Here is a 27265-nt window from a genome sequence, read left to right on the forward strand (position 1 = left end):
AAGGGTATATATACTGAGATCATATTAATTTAATCACATTCTTCCATTTGCCTCTTTTATTTTTCCATTAAGTGTCAATAGAATATGTCATAGATATACACATTAGTAACACTGGATAATGATAAACATGCGTTTTTGTGTGTATGCTTGCGTGTATAGGCCTATTTGTGTTGTGTGTGAGAGAGAGTGTGTGTGTGCCCTGAAAAACTCAAGCCATTATTCCCTGGTTGCATTGTGAATGTGAGTGTGTGTGTTTCACTGCATGTCTGAGGAAAGCATGAGAGAATTCATAATGGCAGAAGGCCTATCGCCATAGTAACAGGATGTAAGAGAACGAAAGAGTGAGAGAGGCGGAACAGAGTGAAAAATAGCTGAGAAGCATTGTCTCAGGGTACAAAAATGATGAATTACAAATGTAAAAATAAGAGTAAAGAGACTGATTGTAAGAGGCACAGCCTCAGTATATGTAGAGCAAAGAGTACTAGAAAAATGGGAGAAGGAACACACTGGAAAAGACAGAAAAGGGGCGAAGTTAAGGAAAATGAGAAAGCAAGCAAGCAAGCTCGCTCGTCAGTTTGAGAGCACCCCTTTAACATCATAACACTTTAAAAATGGATTCATTAAAAGCACATTTGACAGTTACATTCATTCAGCCTTTTTCATATAGCAAAAACAATCACTGACCTCCGTGTCATAGTCTAAAGACAACCCAACAATTCATTATCACATCTACACCAAACAAACAGTCACCCAGAAGGTGAATGGCACCTTAAACGAAAGATAACTCGCTGTGTTCTTTCTACTGTGGATAGAGACTTACATGTACACCTGTGCGGTCATTGGAAACACAGTGTGCTGAGATTAACATTTAGATATGGTTTATCCACTTACTAGCTGGTACATACTGGAATGTTCCAGATTCAATAAAAGTTAAGCTTTATATTTGTCATGTTGTTGAATAGCACAAAACATTTTTACACATTCTCAACTGTGTTGATGCACTTACATTGGAAGTCTGGGGAGTGTGAAGTAATTGAATTTTTTTTAAAAGTATGCATTAAAATGAAACTGATCAAATTAATTATTACACATATATCTGGCAACTTGCGCAAGGACAACAAAAAGGGACAGCAATTGCATTGACAGTTTTGGGTGAGTTCCTCTAAAAAAGGTAATTAATAACTAGCTACTAATTACATCATCAGTGTAATTAGATTACTAATTACTCTCTCTAAAAGTATTGCATAATTTATTACGAATTACTTTCTAAATCCCATATTAGCCTCGACCAGTTGAACAATGCAAAGATAGACACGGAACTGCACATTTAATCTTTCAATAAACAATATACAATTGCATAAATTATTCTTGAACTGACCAAATTGTATAGGGTGGTTACATTAAAAACATACATACATCTTTTTGATGTTAAATCCACCATTGCTTTCTATAGAATTGTTCTATAGTCTATACAGTATTTAATGCAAAAATCTAGAGTAATCCCTTATTTGACTTTTTCAAAGGAAAAGTAATTAAATTACAGTCATTAGATGACTTAGTAATTCATTACACCCAACACTGTATATTAATAATGCATAATCAAAAGTTCATTCTTAAAAATAAAGGTTCCAAACAGTTTCATGGCAATGCCTTTATCCTTTCAGTGAACAGTTCTTAAAATATTTTTTTTTTCCTAAGTGTGAAGAATATTTAATAAAGAACCTTTTTCCACAAGTGTGGGTATCTGTAGCTCGGATTAATGGGCACGAAAGGTCTTTACAATTGGTTGTGAAAGCCATGTCGTAGCATTGTATGACTTTTGGCATTCCCATTATGACCTGCAGCTATCCCTGTCTCTTTTTTCCATTATAACAAACCTTTTGTTCTATGTAAAGGCTCTTCATGGAACCATCAATGCAAATAAAGAACCTTTATTTTTAAGAGTGATTACTAGTTTAGAAGAATGTCCCATAACTACAAGGAGGATATATACCTTAGGGCCTTATAGCTGAAGTAAGTACTTTTTGTACAGAATTAATGTAAGCCAATGGCTCTCAACCAGGGTTTTCTTTTTTAAATCAATCTTTTTTTTCTTTAAAGAACCAGTATTCCCACAATCTTGGAAAACCTGGATATATGAGAACACCTTATTTTAAAAGTGTGATTTCTAGGCATGAAAGAACCCTTTATAATGCATACACAAGCTCTAAAATATTTTATCGGGTATAAATTGTAAGTAAAAATATTTTTAAAATCCTTATCCAGTAAATTAACTGGAAAAAGTCAAGGGTTCTTAATATTGTGGAAAATGATTTGTATTTGTCATGCTTCACAAAGGTTGAGAACCACCCATATAAGCACTTTAACAAATATATGATGAAAATGGTGATGGTTTTAAATGCAGACTTCCATTGCAAGTACATTATTATATTTTCAAACTGAGGAATGCCAGAATTATTGTTGTAATTAGGTTGTTTTGATGTTGGAATATTCATCAAATTAACCAACTGATTTCCCATATACATTCACTACCATTCAGAAGTTCTAGATTGGTAAGATTTTTAAATGTTTCTAAAAAAAGTATCTGCTGCTCACCAAGGCTGCATTTATTTGAAATATTGTGAGATATTTTTACAATTTAAAATAACTTAATATAAAATAATAATATAAAATAACCCATTTCCCATAAATATGTTTATATTTTTTAATTTATTGTATTCTTGTGTTGGCAAAGCTGAATCTTCAGCATCATTACAGAATAGAAAATGAAAAGAACAGTCTTTATCTGAAATGAAAAGCTTTTGTAATATCGTACAATCTCTCACACAATAATATATATTTTTTTATTTTAAATGAAAAAAGCGTTTAAATTAAGCTGAACATCATTCAATGCGGATGAGCTTAAAGGGAGCACACTGAGCTTTATTGGAACAGCAACCATTTTTAATTAATAAATATTAAATGTATACATTTTTAAAGGACAATTTAGCTAAATAAATCATCTAGGTCATGTATTAAGTTCATACATATTTTAATATGACCACTATTATTGAAAATATCAATGAAATGTAACTTTTCCTTATTAATGTCACACTAGTACACCATTTAAGCTCACCTTAAAATATGATATTTTTAAAAATTATAGAAGTGTAAAACCACACAGCATCGATAAACTGTAAATTTATAATATAATGGATTTAAAAGTACAAGCCAGTGCCAATGCCTGAAGTAAGCGAAATGTGTTCTGTGGCACCTGTGCTATATGTTGTTAAAACTATCTTGTGTAAACACATGGTTACCCATAATTCAGTGTGCAATGGTCTGATAGGCTTGAAATTACAGGAAGTATATAGTAATAAACACATCATCAAGTAGGATGATAAAAAAATATATAATTTAATTCTTTTTACATTAAATCGATCAAAAGTGACAGTGAAGACATTTATAATGTAAGAAATGCTTTCTTTTTCAGATAAATAATGTTCTTTTGAACTTTCTATTCATCAAAGGATCCTGGGGGAAAAATCTGGTTTTTAACATTGATATTAATAAGAAATGTTTCTTGAGCAGCAAATAATCATATTAGAATGATTTCTGAAGGATCGTGTGACAGTGAAGACTGGAGTAATGATGCTAAAATTGTAAAAAATATTTCAAAATATTACTGGTTTTGCTGTGTTTCGGATCAAATAACTGCAGCCTTGGTGAGTAGAAGAGATTTCTTTAAAAAACATTAAAAATCTTTTAAATCTTTTGAACGGTAGTGTATGCCTGCATTGTTTTATAGCCTGTGTGACTTAACATTTTTGAGGGATTCATAAAGTAGCTACAATCATAAATAAAAAAGGCAGTGCTTTACTGTGAGAGGCCAGAGCTCTGCTTAACTATAGACTAGAGTTTGACCCTAATGCATGTCAGTTACCGTGCACAGCGCAGCAGAAGGCCTTTTTTGAAAGCGTGCTGACAGTGTGATGAGATTGACCAATACCTTTCACTTTCTTACCATACATGTGTAAATGCAACCCATCATGAGGTGTAAACTAGTTAAGACAGTGTTCTGATGAAGTAGTGGAGCAATCCTTCTGTTAGGGTACATTTGATACAAGTACTGGAATTCAAACCTCCTCCAGGTGTGCGATAGTGATTCGGTCATAGGCATCCATGTATCCACAAATGGTCAATTCAATGCGAAGTAGCGAAGTAAAATGAGGGCTCTTATAGCAGATGCATTGTGGGATAGGTTTTTTGGGAAGCACGTGATAGGAAGACTGCTCAGAGCACTCTTGTTACCATGACAACTGGTGTCCATGGCAACCTGGCACAGAGGAGTAGAGCGGTCTCATTCCTAGTCTTCAGCCCAAAGGCACCACCCCTTATCCAAATCAGCCGTCAATCACAGATCAGCGTAGTCCGGGATTGGCCGTCAACACCATCCATCACACATCAAAGGAGTTTGGGATTGGCTGACCGTGATGTCAACCGTAAGATTCCACGTACCGTGGCTCATTGGCAACATTCCTGGCCTTGCAATTAACCAAATAGTTATCTGATAAAGTCATTGGCTATACATAATTGCTCTCCTGGAACGGCTTAGCTGCAAAGTCCATCTGTGTACTTTCAGGGTCTGGCAACTATGTCTACCTCCACAGGACCAGTAATGTGTGTGTGTAAAGGATGAGTTTGATATGTGTGCATGATTTGAATGTGTGTGGCCCTGTGAGAAGCATTACTGCAACCCCTCTGCACATCTCTCGTCACTGGTTTTCTGCGTTAACCCTGTCCTGAAAGATATAGAGGTTGTTAGTGGCTGCTATGGCGATGATGTTTTCAGCTGGGTGCCAAGCCATGTGCAGAATCTTTTTAGTAAAGTCCAGACTGTCCACACCCACGTCACCCCTTCGACGGCGGCCCCCGGTGTAAACGCGCCGAGTCCGCAGCACGGCGCGTGGTTTACTGCTCTCACGCCATGCCTCAAGGGTTACACCGCGACCGGTCTCACGATCAAACATCCGGAAAAAACTGTTATACGCTCCTGTCATGATTACACTTGGAGGGGGTACGGTGAGAAACGGCAAAGCATGATGGGTTAAAAAGAGAATGGGTATGTGGAGTAATAAAAAAAGAGTTTGAAAGGGTATCAAACATTAGCAAATTAATAGGATCAAGGCCATAATGGAAATATGAGAGAGAAAGAAGGAAGGAAGAGAAAGAGAGTATGAGTACAAAACAGGAAATATAATTATTTTGCAAAAAATATGATCATTGAAAGCATCGGAAATGTTTACCTGTCTGTGCTGTTCCAGACACATTCAAACTTGTCAAAGATGCAGTCATTTTCATACAAAGAGCAGAGTTTACTTCTTAGGTACTCATGAACCTGACAAAGAAGGAAATGTTTATATATATTTACAGTCATTACAAAATGTATAATAAAATATGAACACATGCATTTATACTGAATACAACTAAAAGCTAGAATGTACCTTTTATATAACAGATTTAAAAATAAAGTGATGAACAGCAATACATGACTAGACATTTAACTATAAATAAAGTAGAAAATCATTTAATTTTTTTTAAAAATTGAAATAAAGCAGAAATAAAGTAAAAAGTAGAATATAAATATTACATGAAAAGCTTAAACAAAATAACCTAAAACTGACATAAAAATAAAGCTAAACATTTCAAAAGCACATAAAGAATGATTCAAATTAATCATTTTACATTAATAAATCCTAAAATAGGGACACATAAATGAATGTGTCCTTTTTAGTGTAATTATACATTTAAATACTGAGTAATAATTAACTATATGCATTTACTATAGGGATTAGGGTTTGGTTTAGGTTTAGTTGCATGTAGTTATAAACACCGTAAAATAAAGTGTTACCTAAAATAGTATGTAAAAGAAACTAAAATAGCACTTGACTTTCCAATGCCTCATTAACAGGACCATTTAGGATTCACTTCAATGAAAAAGGTGACTTATTTTATTTATTTTTATTTACATATAATTACTCATCAGCTAGAAATAGTTTAGCCTATCATGTGTGTTGGAAATATCATGTGTTTATGCTGTCGTTGTGTACGATACCCACTTGGTAGGTCTCCACTGGGCCCTTCTCCATGTTGAGGTCCCATACTTTGACAGTCAAGTAGTCTCTGGTGAGCAGATAACGTCCACTATGGCTGAACTTAACATCAGAAACTGAAGAGATGATCTCAGAGAAGAAAGATCGATTGCCCGGATCTTCTGGCTCCTCAAATACTGAGGTAGAGAAAAAGTTACAGATTCAAACTGAGTTCAGATTCACTTGAAATAATTTGGGTGGACCAGCTTTTATCAGCATGAGCCTCCATAATGTTTAGCTTCACTTTTTAAACTCTAGCTGTTAATCATCAGGCATTTGTCAGCTGGAGAACGGTTTCAATGGTTTCACAGTTAATGACGGCAATAAAACATTTTCAACACTGTGGTCTGCTTGTCTTTAAATGCAGCTATAAGTGTAAATCTTGCTAAATCTGGTACATCAGCAAGCACAGCTCTTTTCACAGTGTCCTGCTGTCTCTTTTAACAAAGCTACAGCAGCGTTACTTCTGGCTAAGTAAAGAATTCTCAAATTGAAGAACTTATATAGGCATAAAGAATCTCAAGACAGTAAATACAAAATGTGTGAATAGTTATATAAAACATTAATCTGTCAAAATAAGAGGCATTGTCTATGCATTCAATTATAAAATAAAGGGTACATTAAGATTTCATGTTGACTGTAAAAGTATGCAAAGCAGTCTAGAAGTGATATACACTGCCGTTCAAAAGTTTAGGGTCTGTAAGATTTTTTTAAAAATCTTATGATTTATTCACTAAAACTATTAGATCAAAAACAAAGTAAAAAGAGTAATATTCCGATATGATAAAATGCAGTCTTCTGATGGCAAAGATGAATTTTCAGCATCATTACTCGTCGTCCATGTCACATGATTCTTCAGAAATTATTTGAATAAGATGATTTGCTGCTACAGAAACTTTTTTTATCATTATCAATGTTGAAAATGGCTGTGACTGTTTGTGGAAAATATGATACATTTTATATTCAAGATTCATGCATATTCAAAAGCATTTATCATATCTTATGTAACTTTTGGTCAGCTGAATGTGTCCTTGCTGAAAAAACCAAAAAACCAAACACTTACTAACCCTAAACTTTTGAATGTTAATACAAGTAATGTGCTTATGAAGGCAGGCAAGAGCCGTGAGAGAACGGCACAAGGTCGGTGCGTGATAATGAGTGCCGGCTGCACGTCACACGATCCCGGATCTCTCGAATGTGAGCGACGACAGTGAAGACCTGGTTTTGTTTACATTTTTATTATGTGTATGTCGTGGGTGAGGAGGCTGATGTTTTTACTTTCAGTTTGTGTTTATTTATGTATTAAAGTCGCCGGTTATTTAAATGTTCACCAGTTCCCGCCACATCAACAAACCCTGTTACAGAAGTGTATACTTACTTTTGGAGTGCTTGTCACAGAGGGCCGAATCTCTCATGTCACAGAGGCGCAGTGTGCCTTTACTGCTGCTGTATACAAACAGGTGGCAGTGATGTGGGTGGAACTCTGCAGCTGTTATCACCTCGGTCAGGTCCTCCATATTGGCAGGCTTAATGTCCACAATGTCTGGGAGGGGGGAAAGGGTCAAGGAGAGTTTCTGATTTACAATTCTGAAAGCTAATCTTCTATGTTTGAGACTCCTAATTCTCTCATGAACACACATGTAAAAATGCTCAGTGAATAATGACTTAAAAGGGACATATTATGCCCTTTTAAAGTCTTGATTTTGTTTTTGGGGTTTACAAGAATACGTTTTTTTACTTTTCACATAATTTACATTGCTGCAGCATCTCTCTCTTCACAATCTGTCAGTAACGCCCTGTTTATTTCCTGTCTCTATTGTGCGTTCACACTTTGTTTTGCATGGTTTGTTTGTTCCAGACTAAAAAGTTTTACCAAAAAAAAAAAAGCATTTAGACCGGGTCCGCTTACCAATCAGATTGGTATTTTTATCATTGAACCTAAAGGCATAGTCATACGTTCACAACCTGACTGGTCAGATATATGAAGTATTGCCTACTTTGAGACTTTTATGCGTCGCCTGCATTTGATGATATTTTGATCAGATGAGAACTTTTGAGTTTAAAAAAAAATCCTTCATCACACACACCCAAACGAAGATCTGCTGCGAGGAGATACTGTTCTGATGTCTGTACTAAACTGTGATGGCAAAATCATGTCTATCACTATGACTATGAGAAAAAAAAGGTATGCGTGAACATTTTGTCCCTTTAGGGTCACATCTTCCTGTTTTTGGTTTGTTTACATGTCTTTGGTCCCTGTTGCAATCATATTTAATTCGAACTCCAAACTACATTTGGAAGTGGACCGAGACAGCTGAAAAGATGCTTGTTTTGTGCGCACCAGGATTTGGATGGCAGCGTTCACACTTATCGCACTTAAGACAATGCTGAATAAAGTCGTAGTTTTTGTTATTTTAGGACCAAAATGTATTTTCGATTCAAGAGGTTCCAAAACTGTTCCAAACTTGTTCAAGAGGTAACAATTAACCAACTGATGTCACATATGGAGTACTCTGATGATGTTTTTATTACCTTTCTGGACATGGACAGTATAGTGTGCATACACTTTCACTGAAGGAATAGAAAAGCTCTCTGACTAAATATAAAATATATTAAACTGTGTTTCGAAGATGAACGGAGGTCTTACGGGTGTGGAACGACATTAAGGGTGAGTCATTAATGACATACATTTCATTTTTGGGTGAACTAACCCTTTAAAATAACCACAAAATCAACCAGGCCTCATTTTTTCTCCATATGCCTTGGGTAGGAATTATTCAAATGACGTGCACATTGATGGAAGAAAACCACAATCCGAGGCTTTCCAGGGAGTTTATAACCATAATAATAGGCCCTCTAAAAATATTTTTCTTTGTTTCTCACACAAAGTTATTGCATGACTTTACATTTTTTTGAATATAGTGTGTGAATCAACTTCACAATATTTATGGTGCTTTAATTCCTCTTTTGCTAGAAAGCCCCATTCTCCATTCATTGTGAAGGGGGGCTTATAAAGGTTGTGAGATATTGCACACTCTATGAGTTAGTTAACTTGATAATCTCTTCAAAGCAGCTGGTACACGGCACGAGTGTACTACACGGCGAGCCAGCTGCAATCCCGTGAAACGTCAGTTTCAATGCTGCAGCTATCTTCAGATAGGAAAAAGAAAGAAAAAAAATATTTGTGTGCAAATTATTTGTTGAAAAGCAGAGACCAGCAGCCATTCCTTTCAACAGAAACAACCAGAGAGAGAGAAAAATTGCACAAGTGTGTGTGTGAAACATGCTTATGGTGCATAGTAGCAGCCAATGAGCTATAGTCTTATAATACTCGATTTAGCCTATGTGACATTGTTGTGCATAATTTGACAATAGGGAGCAGCCTATATACACTGATGAAAATCGGGCCGATTTTTTTAAACATGTTAAAAATTTATCGGGAGGTTGTGAGGTGCTCGTAACGAGCTTAACTGCACAAAAATAAAAGCGAGTTGTTTCCAAAGCTTCATGTAGAAATAGAGATCACATAATGTCTACAACTGAAAGCACACTGACAGTGGTAGCTTATAAACTATGTATTATCAGCTCCCTGAATGGCGGAAAGCTCTACGGTTGTACGATTATTATTCCGAGCACGCACACACACATGTTCATCCACACATGTACTCAGTGAGAGATCACACAGCATCGCACGCAAGCACAAACACACAACCTACAATTTTCCTGAAGGCAGCTATTATGTGTTTTAGAGGAGAGTGTTTCCTTGGTGAATTATTTAAATGTTTCCATAGACATTTTATTTCTAGGTCAGAGCCCTGCTCAAAAGAAGAGCAGCTATGCAATCTGGAACACAAAACCCTCAGCCTTCAGTCCAGTCACAAGAACAAAAAGAAACAAACGCAATCCAGTTCAGATGTTACATCAACATCTGAAACATTATGCATCTGTCCCAATTATTTTGCTTAATATATAAAGCCAGCTTAATGTGTCACAAAGACTGGCTGCATTTATCTTTTCCTCTCTTTTGTATGGGAATATAGATAGGTGGATATACATAAAGGATACTGAAGCTTCGGTCAGTGATGTCCAGGTGCCACATATTGATCCTGAGATCATCAGCAGACAGATATGTCTCGCCATCGCTATTGACTGAGATGGAGTTGACGTGGTAGGTGTGGCCGTTAGCAAAGATCCTCCTCGGCCGCACTTCAACCATCAGGTCAGTGGGCTTCAGGACCGGCACCTTGAAGAAAATTGATTTTAGCATCAGAAGGCCACACTTTGTAACTCATATAACTAATACTCATAGTCATTAACAAACATTAAAGAATCGAACTTTTCAAGTACATTTAAATATGAATGTAATTGTACTTACATTCATATTGCTACTTGGGCGCAGAGATATCACAAAACACATTGTGATCGCTCAACAGCCGGAGGACGTGAGGATGAGAGCCGTGATATCTCTGCGCCCAAGTAGCAGTGCTTCGCCTGTGCTTCCCCATAACATATTTCCAAGTCAATATCTGCATTTGAAATAGCCTAGCGTTGTGAATACTCAGGCCACAAGAAGTTTTTAGGTGGGTGGTTTTTTTTTTGGATCCCTTTTACTCTGGACATGCTAGCTGGCAACATAGGATTCCATTCATTATGCTAAGCTAAGCTAGCGGCCACCCTGCCAAACTACAATGCATGCACTGAGACATATGTGGGCAGATATGCGGGCAAATGCATTTTTGTCTCAGTGCATGCATAGTTTTAGTTTGCCAGGGTCGCCGCTATTAACCTAATTACTTGTGGCCTGCGTATTCACAACGAGTACAAATAGCGATGCAGATTAAGACTAGGCTATTTCCTATGCAGATATTGACTTGGGAATATATTATGGGGAAGCACAGGCGAAGCACTGCTACTTGGGTGCAGAGATATCACGGCTCTCATCCTCAAGTCCTTCGGCTGTTGAGTGATCACAATGTTTTTTTTGATATCTCTGTGCCCAAGTAGCAGTGCTTCGCCTGTGCTTCCCCATAATATAGTCCCAAGTCAATGCATTTGGGCAAAAGCAAAAATGCATTATCATTATCATCATGCAAAAAGAAAAAGACAACAGAGTAATATGAGACACTAGCACAGCTACTGCATGCAGGAAATTTGTTGATAATGACAACAGTCAATTATACAAGATTTTTCATCACAGAATACATTGATCGGCCAATCAGAAACAAATTTCACAGCACTGTGTGTAATTAGTTGTTATAAAGCATGACACAAATCAGTGACAAAAAAATCAAACCAGTAATATTCTCAGCAGTCTATTGATCTAATATGCCAGCTGTGAAAATACCCGTAATGAGGTTACTGTGGAGACGTCCTTTATTCGCCCTTCTTCGTCCTTCAGATTGTAGCCCTCTGGCCGCTTGTCTCTCTCGCTGACCTTCCATAGCTTTATCGTTTTGTCTGTTGGAAAATACCTGAGAAATTATCAGCCATTCATTTTTATAACTGAGACTTTCTATACCAAAACATCAATATATATTGATATGGTTTTGTCAGACATTTTAAAAGCAAAAGGCCTCAAAAGTCATTGTTGATGCTTATAATACTATTGATAATGTCTTATTTGTCTTACTTTCATAAAAATGTGTAATGCAACCAAGCTTTTCTAGCTTTCTAGCTAATATCTAGAGTTTGGAATTCTAGAGTATTGATTTCTTGCACAGTATAATCACAATGCCCTTCATTTTTAGGCCTCAAATGATTTTCCTCTTTAAATTAATGGTTCATTTTCTAATTATGAGGATCAGACAAGTTTAAGCATGCTAGACAGGAAGAGGTGTGATTACCGTTGGTAGAGAGGAGAAAATGGGCAGCGTTTTGCTGTGGAAGCCAGCGGATCTTATTGATCTTCTCCTCAATTTCCAAACTCTTCAGATAGTCAAAGTCCGGTTCGTGACTCTGGAATGTACTGTAGACATTATACTCACCCGATTCTCCCAGCTCCTCACATTCACCTTTAGACTGCATTAAGAAAGAAGACCCAAATACACTATCACAAAAAGGTACAAAAGCTGTCACTGGGGCAGTACCTTTTCAAAAGGTACACTTTTGTACCTAAAGCATGCATATTGGTACTTTAAATGTACATATTAGTACCTAAAAGAAACAAAAGTGCACCTTTTGAATAGGTACCGTCCCAGTGAGAGCTTTTGTATTTTTTTTTTTCTGAGAATGTACATATACAATGTTTATGCTTAATATATCTATATATATATCTATCTATCTATCTATATATATATATATATATATATATATATATATATATATATATATATATATATATATATATATATATATATATATATAAAATTTGAATTCTCAAATGTATAATTCACCGATATACATTACATTAATATGAAAACTCCCTATATAAAGTGTTGATGTAAGAGATGAACATTTAGGTCTAGAAATGCAGGAATTTCTTCTTTTTTGCTAAAATGCCTCGTAATAACAATGTGTTTTGTTCAGTGTCTAGTTTAAAATCACGATAATACATGGAAAATGCACTGATTCAATGTCTCTAACTGTGATCCATGAACCAGACGGCTCAATATCACAGTTGATATCTGATACTTTGTCTTGATGAAGTACTGGTATTTTAAACCAGATCTATTTTAATTGTCAAGGCTCTTTGGGCAATGGAAATTAAAATCACCTCATGCATATTGTGTCACATGCTATAGAGCTACAAAACGTGTGGAAAAGCTAACATATCATAAATGGTTTCAGCAGAACAGATTTTTTTTATAAATACGACCTTTGATCTTCTCCTCCCCCATTTAATTTACTCTGCTGCTAAAAAAATACTGCTTTAATCCCCAATTATCAATCACCCACTGCAGTGCTTAGCTCACAGTTTAACCTACCTCTGTCTCTCTCTGGAAGATGACCACTCTCCCCCCCTTATCCCCTGTGGCCAGCAGATCCCCCGTCTGGTTAAACTCCACTGTAGAAATGACATCAGCTACAAAGAAAGAGGTGGATTGTGTTAATTTATCAGTGAAAATAATAATAATAATAATAATATACACACACATATATATATATATATATATATATATATATATATATATATATATATATATATATATATATATATATATATATATATACTTTTTATTTTGTTTATAATTTTTATTAAATGCTTGTAATAAAAATGCATTATTATATATGGAAGCTTATAAAAAAGGTATAATTGTGACTTTTTTATCTCACAATTCTAACTTTTTCCCTCGCCTATTCTGATGCAAAAGTCAGAATTGCATGATATCATGTCGCATTTGCGAGTTAAAAAGTCAGAAAAATACTCTTTTCTCAGAATTGCAAGATACAAACTTGCAATTCCCCCTCCCCCTCAGAATTGGACTTTATAACTCGTAATCACAAGTTTATACACTCACCTAAAGGATTATTAGGAACACCTGTTTAATGTCTTAATAATCCAATTATCTAATCAATCACATGGCAGTTGCTTCAATGCATTTAGGGGTGTGGTCCTGGTCAAGAGAATCTCCTGAACTCCAATCAGAATGTCAGAATGGGGAAAAAAAGTGATTTAAGCAATTTTGAGCGTGGCATGGTTGTTGGTGCTAGACGGGCCGGTCTGAGTATTTCACAATCTGCTCAGTTACTGGAATTTTCACACACAACCATTTCTAGGATTTACAAAGAATGGTGTGAAAAGGGAAAAACATCCAGTATGCGGCAGTCCTGTGGGTGAAAATGCCTTTTTGATGCTAGAGGTCAGAGGAGAATGGGCCGACTGATTCAAGCTGATAGAAGAGCAACTTTGACTGAAATAACTACTCTTTACAACCAAGGTATGCAGCAAAGCCTGTGTGAAGCCACAACACACACAACTTTAAGGCGGATGGGCTATAACAGCAGAAGACCCCAGCGGGTACCACTCATCTCCACTACAAATAGGAAAGAGTCTACAATTTTCACAAGCTCACCAAAATTGGACAGTTGAAGCCTGGTCTGATGAGTCTCGATTTCTGTTGAGACACTTAGATGGTAGTCAGAATTTGGCGTAAACAGAATGAGAACATGGATCTATCTTGCCTTGTTACCACTGTGCAGGCTAGTGGTTGGTGGTGTAATGGTGTGGGGGATGTTTTCTTGGTATACTTTAGGCCCCTTAGTGCCAATTGGGCATCGTTTAAATGCCACAGCCTACCTGAGCATTGTTTCTGACCATGTCCATCCCTTTATGACCACCATGTACCCATCCTCTGATGTCTACTTCCAGCAGGATAATGCACCATGTCTCAAAGCTTGAATCATTTCAAATTGGTTTCTTGAACATGACAATGAGTTCACTGTACTAAAATTGCCCCCACAGTCACCAGATCTCAACCCAATAGAGCATCTTTGGGATGTGGTGGAACGGGAGCTTCGTGCCCTGGATGTGCATCCCACAAATCTCCATCAACTGCAAGATGCTATCCTTTCAATATGGGCCAACATTTCTAAAGAATGCTTTCAGCACCTTGTTGAATCAATGCCACATAGACAGTTCTGAAGGCGAAAAGGGGGTCAAACACAGTATTAGTATAGTGTTCCTAATAATCTTTTAGGCGAGTGTATATTGTAACATTATAACTCACAATTCTGCCTTTATATCTCAAAACTTTGACTTTATAACGCAATTCTGACTTTATATCTCACAATTTTGACGTTATAACGGAATTCTGACTTTATAACACAATTTTGACTTGAGAAAAAAATCAGAATTGTGAGATGTAAACTCACAATTGTGAGATAAAAAGCATTTATCTTCTAAAAAAAATTGTATCCTGTGGGCGGAAACAAGCTTCCATAATTATAACTATTCTTGTTATTCTCTGAAAATAAAATCAAAATACATTTTACTTTTTGTAAAATAATATTTGTAGATTTTAGGGATGTGAACAACTGAAGGTGGCAGCACAGCATTTCTGTCTTCAAAGAAAATATATACAAATGTACACAGAATTGAAATAGATGGGTTAAAAATAACTGCACACCTGGAGCTAAATGCTAATACTTTCACATAACAGTTTTGCATGCAAGTCCCAGCCAAAAAATCTATTACGGTACAAATGATCTAAAGTAATATAAGTTCATGGGTATGTGCTAGCACAGCACAACTGTGGTTTTGTCTACGCAAACACTTTTAGTCAAGAGCCTCATCTGGGCATATGGCTTCACATTGTACACCCTAATAGTGGATTAACGTCATGCTCCTGCTCCTGCCAGTACAATGATGATGACACTAAATAAAAACAGCCTGGCCTGCTCCTGATGAAGCATTCTGTTCTGTAATATGATTATGGTAAGGTAAAAGCAAATAACTCATAAGCTAATGTGCAAGTGCTTAAATAGAAAAGTTCAAATAGAAAAAGGATATTACATTTTATTTTAAAGTGTCTTTGTTACACTGTAGTTACACATTAATGTAATATTAAGTGACTACATGTACTTACTATAGCGTTAAAATTAGGGTTAGGTTTAGTTGCATGTAATTATGCATAATGTATAGTTTTTATTATAGTAACTACATGTAACATATGCAACAATGACACCGTAAAATACATACATTATTCTGGTTGGCTCACAGCACCCAATAATTGAATTAAAAATTCTCACTAATGCATGCTGTAACCCAATAACAGGTGTGTGGTGGGACCAGGTGACCAAAGTCTGATGAGTCAGCTGAATTAGAAGACCTTACCGCACAGCTACTGAGACCAAGGTTATATTCAGGACTTCAGAAAGGTGAACAGGATCAAATTACAGTTGAGTGTGTGTGTGTGTGTGAAGAGGGAGTGTTCATGCAGGTGTGTGCACATACCTTCTGTGACATAGTCTCGGAGGAAGCTGTGATTGATTTTGGGGCTCTCACTGTCCTCACCCATCGGAAGCAGCGGAGTGCGTAAGCGCGCCCGTCCGGAGCAGAGCCGTCCAATCCGTGCTGACCCACCCCCCCGGTGCTTTGCCCATGCTGCTACGGCCTAGCAGAGTAGCCTGCCGCACAGCATCCTGGGATACAGTCTGCCTTTGTGAGGAAGATGAGCGGCAAACGATGAAGGTGTGAAGGATGCCACGTACAGACAGGGAAAGGGGGGGGACGGGGTGAAAAAACGTTCAGTCAGCTGGAGAAAAGCACCTTGTCATACGCACACATGCTTGAGCGCACGTCCTGACGCTCAGCCAACACTGCCTGGCAACAAGAAACGCAGAGGGAAAAAAGAGGATGTAGGTGTGTGAGTGATCCGTAGATCCGTCGTGCTGCGGTAAGTCCTTTTCCAAGCGCTCCCTGGGTGCGGTAGTCCTTGAATGAGAGCAGAGTATAGCGGAGGAGAGAGAGACAGGTTGTCTCTCACAGGAGGTATGAGGAAGAAGATGACAGGCCTGGTCCTACCTCACAGCTTCACGGTGTGTCCTCTCCCTTCTGCTGCAGTGTGACGGAGTGCGCGTGTGTGTATGCGTGCTTGTGCGTGAAGGGAAAGAAAAGATGAAAAAGAGGGGGGAGGGAGAGAAAGAGGGAGAGAGAGATAGAGAGAGAGAGAGGATACCGCCAGCCTGTCTTTCTCGACTACCACTGATGCTGAGCATCTGCACAGCATCACGATGTCACAGAAGCCTCCTCCCTGCTTGACCAATCAGAGCTCAGCTATACTCAGTTGCCCCTCCCACTGCAGGTGACAAGAAGAATGAGCTTGGAGAGGAGAGTAGATGAGGAATCAGAGAGAAGCAAGAGAAGAGAGGCATGAGAATGTGGGATGTGGACGGTGGAGCATGACATTCAATCATTGGTGTGAGAAGTGTTCCCTGATGAGAACAGTAGGAAATGGGGCAAGATGACATCTGAGATGGAAAGGATGGAAGTAGAGGAACTGCTGATAAAAGGAAGCAAATAATGGAAGCACAAATATGCACCTTGTATGGTGTAAGAGTAAGATAAGAGTAAGAGCAAGGTAAGAGAAAAGAGATACGTGAATGTGAAAAGAGGTTTGGGTGAATGCATAGAAATACTGTAATGTGAGAAAATTGAGAAGACATGAAGATGCTCTGAAAACTTGTTGAGTTGCTCCCTCTAGTGTTTGTAGATATTAATACACAGTATATGGGAAGGTTAGGATTGAACAACTGTCAAAAGTAAGTAAGAAAGCAAACATTTGGGTAATAATTTTATGATTATATAGATGGGCATTTCTGGTAATCTGAACTAGCCTACTTTAATTTAGCCACTTCTGTAGGGAAACGATGAGAAAGAAAAAACTTAGGTAAACAAAGCAATGCCAAATAAGCATTTTAGAGTAAAGCTCTGTAGTTAAAATTACTAGATGAGACATTGTTTTTGTACTACAGCATACATACAGCAATAATTTAAATATTCATTTAGTAGCTAACACTGTTATTTTTATTATCGGCTACTTTAAAAAAAAAATTTAACGTAAGTTTTTAACAAAAATGGGTTACTAATGTAACGTTAGTTTGGTCATAGAATGCAAAACAACGCAGAAAAAAGAAAAAAACCTGCATGCAGACAATTGCGTTCAGCTTGGAGTGATTTAGAATCAGTAGGCTAAGCTATAGGCTATTTTAATTTTTCTCAAGGGAAAAATATATTTCTCATCTAATGTTGAAAACCCTGTCAGCTTATAAAGATTAACTAATATGTAAACTATTGCATATAAGGCAATTTTTATAATAATAAAAAAAATCGTCATAAGTTAACTTTCTCATGATGAAAATATTATGAATAGGCTATATAAGTAATTTTTTATCGCTAACTATATAGTTTATAATTGTTTTATAAAGTTATATATAGTTTATCCGCGGTTGAAAGACCGATTGAGCGATGTAACTTAACTTAGGCCTACATAATCAACCGTGTAACAGTTAGGCCTGGTTCTTTCAAAATACCAGAGGAAGAAGATCGGTTTACGCGCGTTAAAAAATATATTTGTTGCATATCAAAAGTAGCCTAACATTATCTGTTTTGTCTGTCAGTGAGTGGACTTCCCTTGTCCTCTTTGCTCGATTTGTCCTCCTGAGTCCTGAGAGACTGTGGCCTGAGCGCGCGAGTGTCACCCTCACGCGAAACTCCCTTTAGCCCTAAATGACGTATGTAGGCTATGTAATCTATGACGTAGAACACAACAACAACAACAACAACAACAACAAAACCTGTTTGGGAACAGTCGTCATTTTTGCAAAACCATAAGGTGCCGCTAGCTAGTGGCACAAAAATCGCTTAAAAGCAGCTTGCTATAAAACTGTGAATGCTTACAGAAATTACATGTAATAGCCTACATACATAGGCTGATGAATAGGATACATAATTCATCCGGCTAGCATTTAAGCTCCACAGGTTTCTATTATTTTTTATCTCTTGAGAGTAGCCTACCAGTAGAGGCTGCTAATATCAAATACATTTTAAAGAGATGCACAGTACCGGTGTGGCTGTTTCACTTAAAGGGGTAGGCTACTTCAGTGCTGGGAAGATGAAACTGTATTTAAACTGGGTTATGAATGTAGCACAAATGTGAAATTAGTTTTGAATTTGGTGCTTTCTATACTGAGAAAAGACAGAAAATGTATTTTTGTCTCATGGGGATGAAAAACAACAATTCCTAGAATGATTCGCTGCCCTACAGCAGGAGTCAGTCTCTCTCAGATCACTTTCATTGTGATGAGAGCTGAGGTGAGTCTGCGCTCGCGGCAGTAGTTTTCAGCACGTGTTCAGTCTGGCACATTTTCAGTTCATGCTTTGGAAGCTTAACTTTTAATAGGAATTAATTTGAGAATTTAAAACACTTACATTGCTCAGCATATAGCTCCGTTTACATGAATAACTGCAGCAGCTGCGAGCTGAGCTGTAAATGCTATCTAGTCGCTGAAGTAACCCTTTTAAATGCAATTTAATGAAACGAAATGCATTAGTAAACACATTAATATAAGGCTATATGTTAAAGTATTATACTTTACATAATTATATTTTATACTTATTATACTTTGGTGGACTTTATAACATTACATCACTTAATATCACTCTAACAACCAGTTATAATAACTCTTTTCAGCAGGCAGCAAAACTTTATAGGGGAAGAGGAAGTGCTTTCTAGAAAAGGGAATGTGGTTAATGTTCTGCTGCACATGGCCTGAACAGGGTAGCCAACTTTTAAGTTCAGGTTGGAGTGGCTGATATATCGATTTCACTCTTGATTCAGTATCAATTCATATGTATATACATACATATGTTAAAACAACAATTTTTTTCTTATTATGTACAGTAGGCTATACTATAGTACGCTACTGTACATAATAAGAAAAATGTGTTTATATATATATATATATATATATATATATATATATATATATATATATATATATATATAAGATAATATATATATAGGGTAAGATGTCAATTTCGATCTTGATTCAGTATCATTCCATTTGTAGTATAGCCTACTGTACACAATAAAGAAAAATGTGTTTGTCTTAGCACTATTTTAGCACTATTTTAAACGTTTCTTGGGTCAAATTAAATGTGCTCGCATTCATTAATATACACTTGTGTGTACTTATATAAGTATCATTATTCATTAAAAAATATTAGGATGCAAGTTATTACCGTTTTAAAATTTCACATATAAAGAAATCTAGTGTTTCATCATATCTAAATATTTATTAAAATGGAAGACTGCAATACTTTTTGGAGCAAAGAAAGAGCCATAAGGCATGGGTAATGGCATTACAAATGAAAGCTATTACTTTTTAGCCACAAAATTACTCCTAATTTGCCTCTTTGAATTGGAATTCTCTATTTTAAACTTAATTAGGCCTACTACACTAATTGTAATGTAAATAATAAAAATATTAAAAGAAAAATATTTTAAGTGGTCATTAATTGACAATAATTATTGCACAAATAGTATCTAGTACCAAAATATCTCCTCAAAATATTCAATAAATATTATTGAACTAAAATATAGAACATTTATTTAATTGAAAAAAAGTTACGGGGTATGGTCACATTTGTCATCAATGAGTATGAGTGTGACCAAGTAGTAAGGAATAACTGAGGGCTACATACAAGAATAGAATAGCATTAATGTTACAATGTTACATCTCTATCACTCTTCATAATAAAACAATCCTGTAAATATGGTTGACTTAATAATCAATGCACACTATGCTGTACTTTTTACCAAAACTTGCTGCAAACATATAGTGAAACTGTTGTGCATTGACACAGCGCTAGAAGTATGGAGCGCTCCATGAACCACTGAACTTAAAAAAAAAAAAAAAAAGCTTAGGCTGTGTCCGAAATCGCAATTTGGCGTGAGATTAAGCTGGGCAGAGTGAGAGTGTGCAAAATTTGTGAAAGTTGGCAACCCTGCCTGAATAACCACATACTGGGAAAGTCCTGATGATGACATTCTTCTGACATAAATTATTTTTGGATGTCATGATCTGTTAAAAATATAGAATATCAATCAAAAATATTAATATCATAAAAACTAATTTTGGTTTTCTAGACTATTAATTAAACCGGTACCTATTAATCTCTGCCCACATGTCCTTATGTTCTGTTCCAGTCTTTAAGCAGTTTGCTTATTTATCTGGGTTTACATTATGTGGGATTTGTCTATTTATCCACTTGACATTTTCTAATAGCTCTTTGGCAGGTGAAATGTTTTAAAGACAAGAGTGCACAGTCATTAATAGTACTCTAATCCATCCATGAATGGGCAAAACATAACCTATGGTGTTATTTCAGGGATTTGTTTTATGTAACAGATTAGCCTCCACATTCACTGTGCAGAGTTCAGTTGAAGCTGATGACAGCTGAGCTTAATCCTCTGACCTGCCTTGGACAGCGACCATGCATCTGTGCTTTTCATCTCTCTTTATCACTCCTTCAGGAAGGTTCAGCAACTTGCCTAATTGCATCTGCTCTTGTAGAGGAGAAAAAAGAGAGAAATCATGCCGTGTCTGCACACGGAGTCCCTGCCCGCTTTGCCTGCTGAAGGCAGATATGGAGTCACCTCAACCCACAGGGGGTCTCAAGGGTCCAGGTCCAAATCTGGTAAAAAAGGGAAGAATGGAGGGAAGGGTGCACCTGTGGAGATGAATGACAGCGAGAAAGAACAGAGGGTCATAACCAGTGCTGGATGGTTCTTCTCACCGCTTTGGACCCCAGGTGCCAAAACCCAGAGACTGGGATTTAGGATGGGAAAGGAAAGCGAGAGAGTGAAGGCATGGCTGGATGATCATTCAGATTCTGCCAGGTCTTACTTTAGCAGACCTTCAAGGTGAGCAGTAGCGATATCCTTTCTGAGAATGAGTGAAAAATATATTGTAATTAAATGATGTGTATATATACGTCTCACGTATTTTCATTCTTCAAGGCTTAAAGTTTAGAAATAGCTTACAAATAAGAATAGCAACAGACTAAGGGTTCTAGCCCTGGTTTCACAGACCAGGCATAAACTTAGTTACTGACTAAAATGCATGTTTCAGCTGTTTTAACTGAAAGCAACTTGCACTGACATGTCTCAAAAACTTGAATCACACCAGTAATGTTTTTTTTTTTTCTAAGACAGGTTCATAAAAACAACTTAAATGTCCTATTTAATCGCAAGCTTAATCCATATCTTAATCTAAGCCCTGTCTGTGTAACCAGGCCATTTTTTTTTTTGGACAAACTTTTAAACAGTAGTGTATATATTTTATTTACATGTTATTTATTTAATACGGCACGTTCAAACTTTCACTTTAATAGTTCCTTTCAGAACAGGAGCCTCAAAAATGGTAAAATGATTTTAAATGAATACATTAACCAGTAAGGACATTTTTTTAAGAGACATGATTAATGATCTCACAGTACACCATAGTTCAGTTAAGTATGATTTGGTCTTGTGACAAACACACTTACTTTATGTTCTAACCTGGACAACAACATTCAAAACGTCCATGTTGGTCTTTGTTAACAGGGATGGCTTTATGCTGGCTTCACATGCGATCGGAATTATCGTAAATATCAATTTCCTAGTTGAAAAGTTGGACTATCAAAGGTTGACTATCAAATTGCATTCAAATTTTGATGAGCTCGTAATCACGATTTCAGAAGTGGGAAGTACGAAATTTCTGATAGCAAGTGAAGGCAACATAACATGATATACTTTTATATATTTCATTATATATTGCTAGCGGTGCCATTTAATCTGCTATGTCCCTTCTCTTCTTAGACATTGGATGAATGGCTGTGTAGAAAGAACCAAAGAACTCATATCTGAGCCAAAGTCTAGGATGACTTTTCTTGGCAGTCGCAGGGTGTCCCACCCTGTGTCTGGGCCCTCTCGAGGGCTTGTGCACCCTGCCACAATGGAAAGACGACACTCCTGCTGTTCCGTCCATCAGACTGATAATCCTGAGAGTTTGGACCATGGCGGGGGGCGTTCTCCTCAATCACTGCAGTCTACATACTTTCCATTTTCACCTTGTGTGTCAAGGTCAAAGTGTTTGCCACATTCTCAGAGCTCCTCAAGACCAGCGGGACAGTGTAGAAGAGGCGAGTCCTGTAACTTCATGGTACGGCTCGTTGATGGTCTGAATAGACCTCTACAGAGCAAAAATATCTGTCTTCAGGTCCTACAGCATCTTTGTAAAATCACTCAGGCTGAGAGCTGCTGTCTCTCAATGACAACGGTGGACAAAACAGGTGTAAAGTGTTTGGGTCCTGTCTTCCAATCAGATGAGGAGTCTGTCTACGGCTACACACAGGCAGAGTGGGACAAGTGCATTATGGGATATGTGGTCAGCACTGGGAGGCCTCTTAACATCAGGGATGTCTGTGAGGTAATAAATGAGGGGTGTTCCATGTCAAATCTAATCTGAATTTTACCAAGTCTAATCTAACTCTAATCTCCCCCCCCCCCCCCCCCCCCCCCACACACACACACAGTCAGTTCAGGTCATTGTAACTGTAACAGTAACACTAAGATCAGTCAGGCACTTTAGGACTGACCTGAACTAAATCTTTGTCCTCAAAACAGACTGTGTGTTAATCCTAGGTGCTTTAGGTTGTCAGGCTTTTAACCTTTCAAAGACTTTTAATCTGGGGTGACTTTAAAGGTCTTACAGCAGTATTCGGTAATGACATGAACAAATAAATAACCACACCAATAAAATACCAGTTATGAAACTGAAAAGCACTGTCAGTTGAACATGTTTGAAAACATAAAGATTTTCTTGTTTAGATATTTAGAGGCTAAATATCTTATATTAAAAAAAAAAAAGTATTTTTAATGTATTTTTTTAGGTATGCACCGATATTGATAAACAACCTATAAAGATAAGTAAATGAACTGATAGCCAATCAGTTTCTATGCTATTTTGTAAATCAATTAAAATAAAACTTTAAAGTTTAAAATAAATAATTTAATAAATAAAAGTTACACAACGTAATACTGTCCAGTATAACATAAACTATGATAAAACAATAAACGGCCAACCCTTATAGGTAACAAATTAGAATAAGGTTGAATTAGTTAATGCATTAGTTAACATGAACTAACAATCACCAACACCTCTGTTCAGGATTAGTTAATCTTTATTAAAGCTGTTGTCTGTAACTTTTTTTGTGTTCAAGATTTACAAAAATTATATGAGAATGTACAAAATGAATCCTTTTTATTTCAAACCGTTTTTTTTTTTTTCCGTCTTACCCTGAATCATTATGGTGCACTTATAATAAGTGTTTATATTAAATAAAGTAATTAAATATTATTTATTTAATTAAATATGATTAAATAATGAAAAAAATTAAATAATTTATACTTTACTTATACTATATATATATACTATACTTTATGATACAAATATATCATCTTTATCTTTAGGTATATCTTTAGGAGTATGCGTGGGAATGAGAGGTGAAATTACATGTACTTCAGTGCTCTGGGGCATAGGCCTATGTGTGGGAAAGGAAATCCTTCTCTGCTCTAAGTTTAAACCCTGATTTGGCAGTGTGATGGCTGACAGAATTTGAGCAGAGAAGAGAGAGAGACAGAATGAATAGCAGAAAAAACTTCACTGGTATCTCTTTCAGAAACATGCCTCAAAACTCTTTAAGGTGTCATCCCTGTCATGCCTCTGAAATCACTCACATTTGACTGTGCAGACAGTCAAACAGCACACACTGTCATCACCTCAGAGATAACATAGTTATGCAAGGTGTCAAATGGATGTGTTGTACTGATTGAGTAATTGATTTGAACTGTCATTTTATAGGATCCAAGATTTCCGATTGAACTGTGTGAGGGAGAGGACAGACCCAAGAGTATTCTCAGTGTGCCCATCCTGAACCACAAAAAGGAGGTTAGACAGTTACATATAAATATTTGTCATTATGCTGTAAGTCCAGGATTGCATAAGTACCACCTGTAAATGTTTATATTGTAATACATGTGTAAAGTCAATCTTTATTTGTAATGAATGTTGTTTTTATCTGTCTGTGGACTGATTTTGGCAGGTTATAGGTGTCATCATGGCTGTGAACAAAAGCAGGCCAGGCACATGTGTAGGCAGCTGTTTCTCCGAGCAAGATGAGAAAGCAAGTATTGATCAATATTAAACATGGCAAACATTTTTCCTTTCAATAATCTAAATTCAGTAATACAGAGTATGTATATTTTTGTTAATTACGGATGAAATTTGAATATGAATCTAATAAATAATAAAAGCTTTTGAAATTTCACTTGAATGGATGAGTCAAAGAATGAGACAGTGTTTTGCATCTAGATGCTGTCGTCACATATGGTGTTGTTCGGACTGATCCTGGAAAACAGTCAGCTGTGTGAGAGCTCTGAACAAGAGAGCACACGCAATCAGGTAACAGACATTTACATTTATTTATTTAAACACCTTTATCTAAAGTGAGTTATAAATGTCTTATAAAAATGATCCTACATGGTACAGGTCTGCTAGGGATAAATCTTAAATGCTGTTTTTTATAATTCACTATGGTTATAATTGTGGTGGATTTCATTGATTGACAGGTTCTGCTGGAGTTGGCCCAGCTGGTGTCACATGACTACCCCTCTGTGGATGACATGCTCAGCAAACTGGCTGCCATCATCCTGCCAGTGACAAAAGCACAAATCTGTTCTGTTTTTATTTCAGATGACAACTCCATGGTAGTACAAAAATTAATAAAAGTTTATGGATAATGATTCATTGTTAAAGCAAAAATGTATTTGTATTTAGGCATCTGTAAAGTGTTGGTTTTGCTCTTGCTTAAAGGGTTAGTTCACCCAAAAATTACATTTATATCATTAATTACTCATGTCATTCCAAACCCGTAAGACCTTAATTTATCTTTGAAACACAAATTCATATATTTCCGATGAAATCAAAAAAGGTTCCTGAACTACATGTAGGCAGCAACTTGATTGCAACTTTTAAGGCCCAGAAATGTCAGAACTCCGCCTCATTATTGACCGATACCAGTTTCAAGTTCAGAAATTTCATTTTTGGGTTAACTAACCCCTTTAAGTCTTTAACTTTCATTTATTTTCTTGTAAAGGTTAAAAAAAAAACATGACTTCCATGAAATGCGTTTGATACTGAAATACTAAAAAAACTGCTTGATAAGTTGATACTGATAGATCCATTTTTGCTGTCTTGAAGGGCCCTTTCTCGAGGATGGTCCAAATAGAAGAAACCAATTGCTCTGTCCAGTGTTCCACAAGGTAAATAAATTTACATTTATAATTTGATCATGATACAAAATAACATTTAAAATTTCTCCTTAAAGGGGGGGTGAAACACTCATGTCAATCTTATGTCAATCTTGAGTACCTATAGAGTAGTATTGCATCCTTCATATCTCCGAAAAGGCTTTAGTTTTATTATATTTATAAAAGAAATATAGGCTGTACCGAGTCTTTCCGGAAAAAAAACGAGCGCCTGGAGGCGTATCGTGTGGGCGGAGCTAAAGAATGACGAGGGCGCAAAACGGTGACGTCCTTAAGCGTGGAGAAACCCATGGCTATCGATCTCAGCTAATAGATATATGATTCAGAATCATTCGGAGGCTGAAATAAATTGAACAGGAGAAACAGCAACAGCAGGACGTCCGTCTCTGTGGTATGTACTGTATTTAGTGGCCTGTCAACATTTGTCTTTACTCACAGTTTATGATATATGATTCGGTTTATGGACTATTGTATGCGACTAAACCTTAGCAGTAGCAAGCAAAACGGTTTTGCACGTCAGACTAGTGTAACATTATACATAGAACAGCAATAGAGTAACCGTTAGCGCATTTGAATGACAAAGCACGCGATCGTGTCGTTTACTGATGTTTACTCACGCGACGACAGCCAACAGCATAGACATTTGAAGCAGTTTTACTCACCAACTGCTTCCAAAGCAGGGCCGAACCTTTATCGCTGGGACCGCTCCGTCCAAAACACACTTCTTTGGTATGATTTGCTGAAGTCCTGTAACAGCAGTGACCGTGGAAATCCGCGATGTTGTGAAGCTTCCCGTCATTACTGCTTTCAAATCGCTTCAAATGTGGCGCTGCCTTCCCGGAAAGCTGTGCTGAAGCGTTGAAGTCGCTTGATATCACCCATAGGAATAAAGTGGAGCGTGGCGCGTCATAAGTGTTCACGGACGACTGGATCTCCAGCTGAGCGAGTGTTTATGGCCGTGCATTTCCTTTCTCGCTCTAGTCACGTGCGCGCGCACCCTACCAGGAGGAGAGCCCGTACGGCCCATACAAGGACCTTCCGCTCTTATTAACGTCAAGCCGAGCCATACTCGAAAAAAACTCTCCGAAACTTGTGAGAAACCGGAAGGAGTATTTTTGACACAGAAATACTCCATCAAACGTCCAACATTAGTTTTTGAAACTTTGTCTATGTTTAGGATGGGAATCCAAGTCTTTAACAGTGTAAAAAGCTCAGTATGCATGAAACAGCATTTCACCCCCCCTTTAATAATCTAGTGAACAAAACACAAATAAATCATTCTGTATTGATATGCATACTATAAGTTTAGCATGTTTATGGCCG

General features: G+C 36.8%; 2 protein-coding genes across 3 annotated transcripts in view; one reads left to right on the top strand and one right to left on the bottom strand.

The window, feature by feature from the left end:
* ppp2r2ca (protein phosphatase 2, regulatory subunit B, gamma a) lies at positions 1-17620 on the bottom strand. Its single transcript, XM_067441963.1, has 9 exons — positions 16024-17620; positions 13055-13152; positions 11975-12149; positions 11476-11588; positions 10197-10374; positions 7510-7674; positions 6099-6268; positions 5286-5377; positions 1-5046 (listed from the first exon to the last, which is right to left on the bottom strand). Exons 1-9 carry the CDS (start codon positions 16085-16087, stop codon positions 4755-4757), a joined length of 1347 nt encoding a protein of 448 aa, XP_067298064.1. The 5' UTR covers positions 16088-17620; the 3' UTR covers positions 1-4754.
* The window catches only part of pde5aa (phosphodiesterase 5A, cGMP-specific, a), a 17517-nt gene continuing 7261 nt past the window's right edge, over positions 17010-27265 (top strand). Inside the window, exons 1-8 of one of the 2 annotated variants that reach the window (XM_067441961.1) lie at positions 17010-17149; positions 21107-21496; positions 22433-23042; positions 24477-24563; positions 24718-24798; positions 24987-25076; positions 25244-25381; positions 25875-25936. In XM_067441961.1, the coding sequence (XP_067298062.1) occupies positions 21168-21496; positions 22433-23042; positions 24477-24563; positions 24718-24798; positions 24987-25076; positions 25244-25381; positions 25875-25936 (1397 nt within the window). In that variant the 5' untranslated portion in view covers positions 17010-17149; positions 21107-21167. Of the gene's footprint in view, positions 17150-19652; positions 21497-22432; positions 23043-24476; positions 24564-24717; positions 24799-24986; positions 25077-25243; positions 25382-25874; positions 25937-27265 lie in introns of those variants that run through there. The other variant, XM_067441962.1, reaches the window with a different exon arrangement.

The sequence above is a fragment of the Pseudorasbora parva genome, chromosome 4 (genome assembly GCF_024679245.1).
Source record: "Pseudorasbora parva isolate DD20220531a chromosome 4, ASM2467924v1, whole genome shotgun sequence".
In the NCBI taxonomy this organism is placed as follows: Eukaryota; Metazoa; Chordata; class Actinopteri; order Cypriniformes; family Gobionidae; genus Pseudorasbora; species Pseudorasbora parva.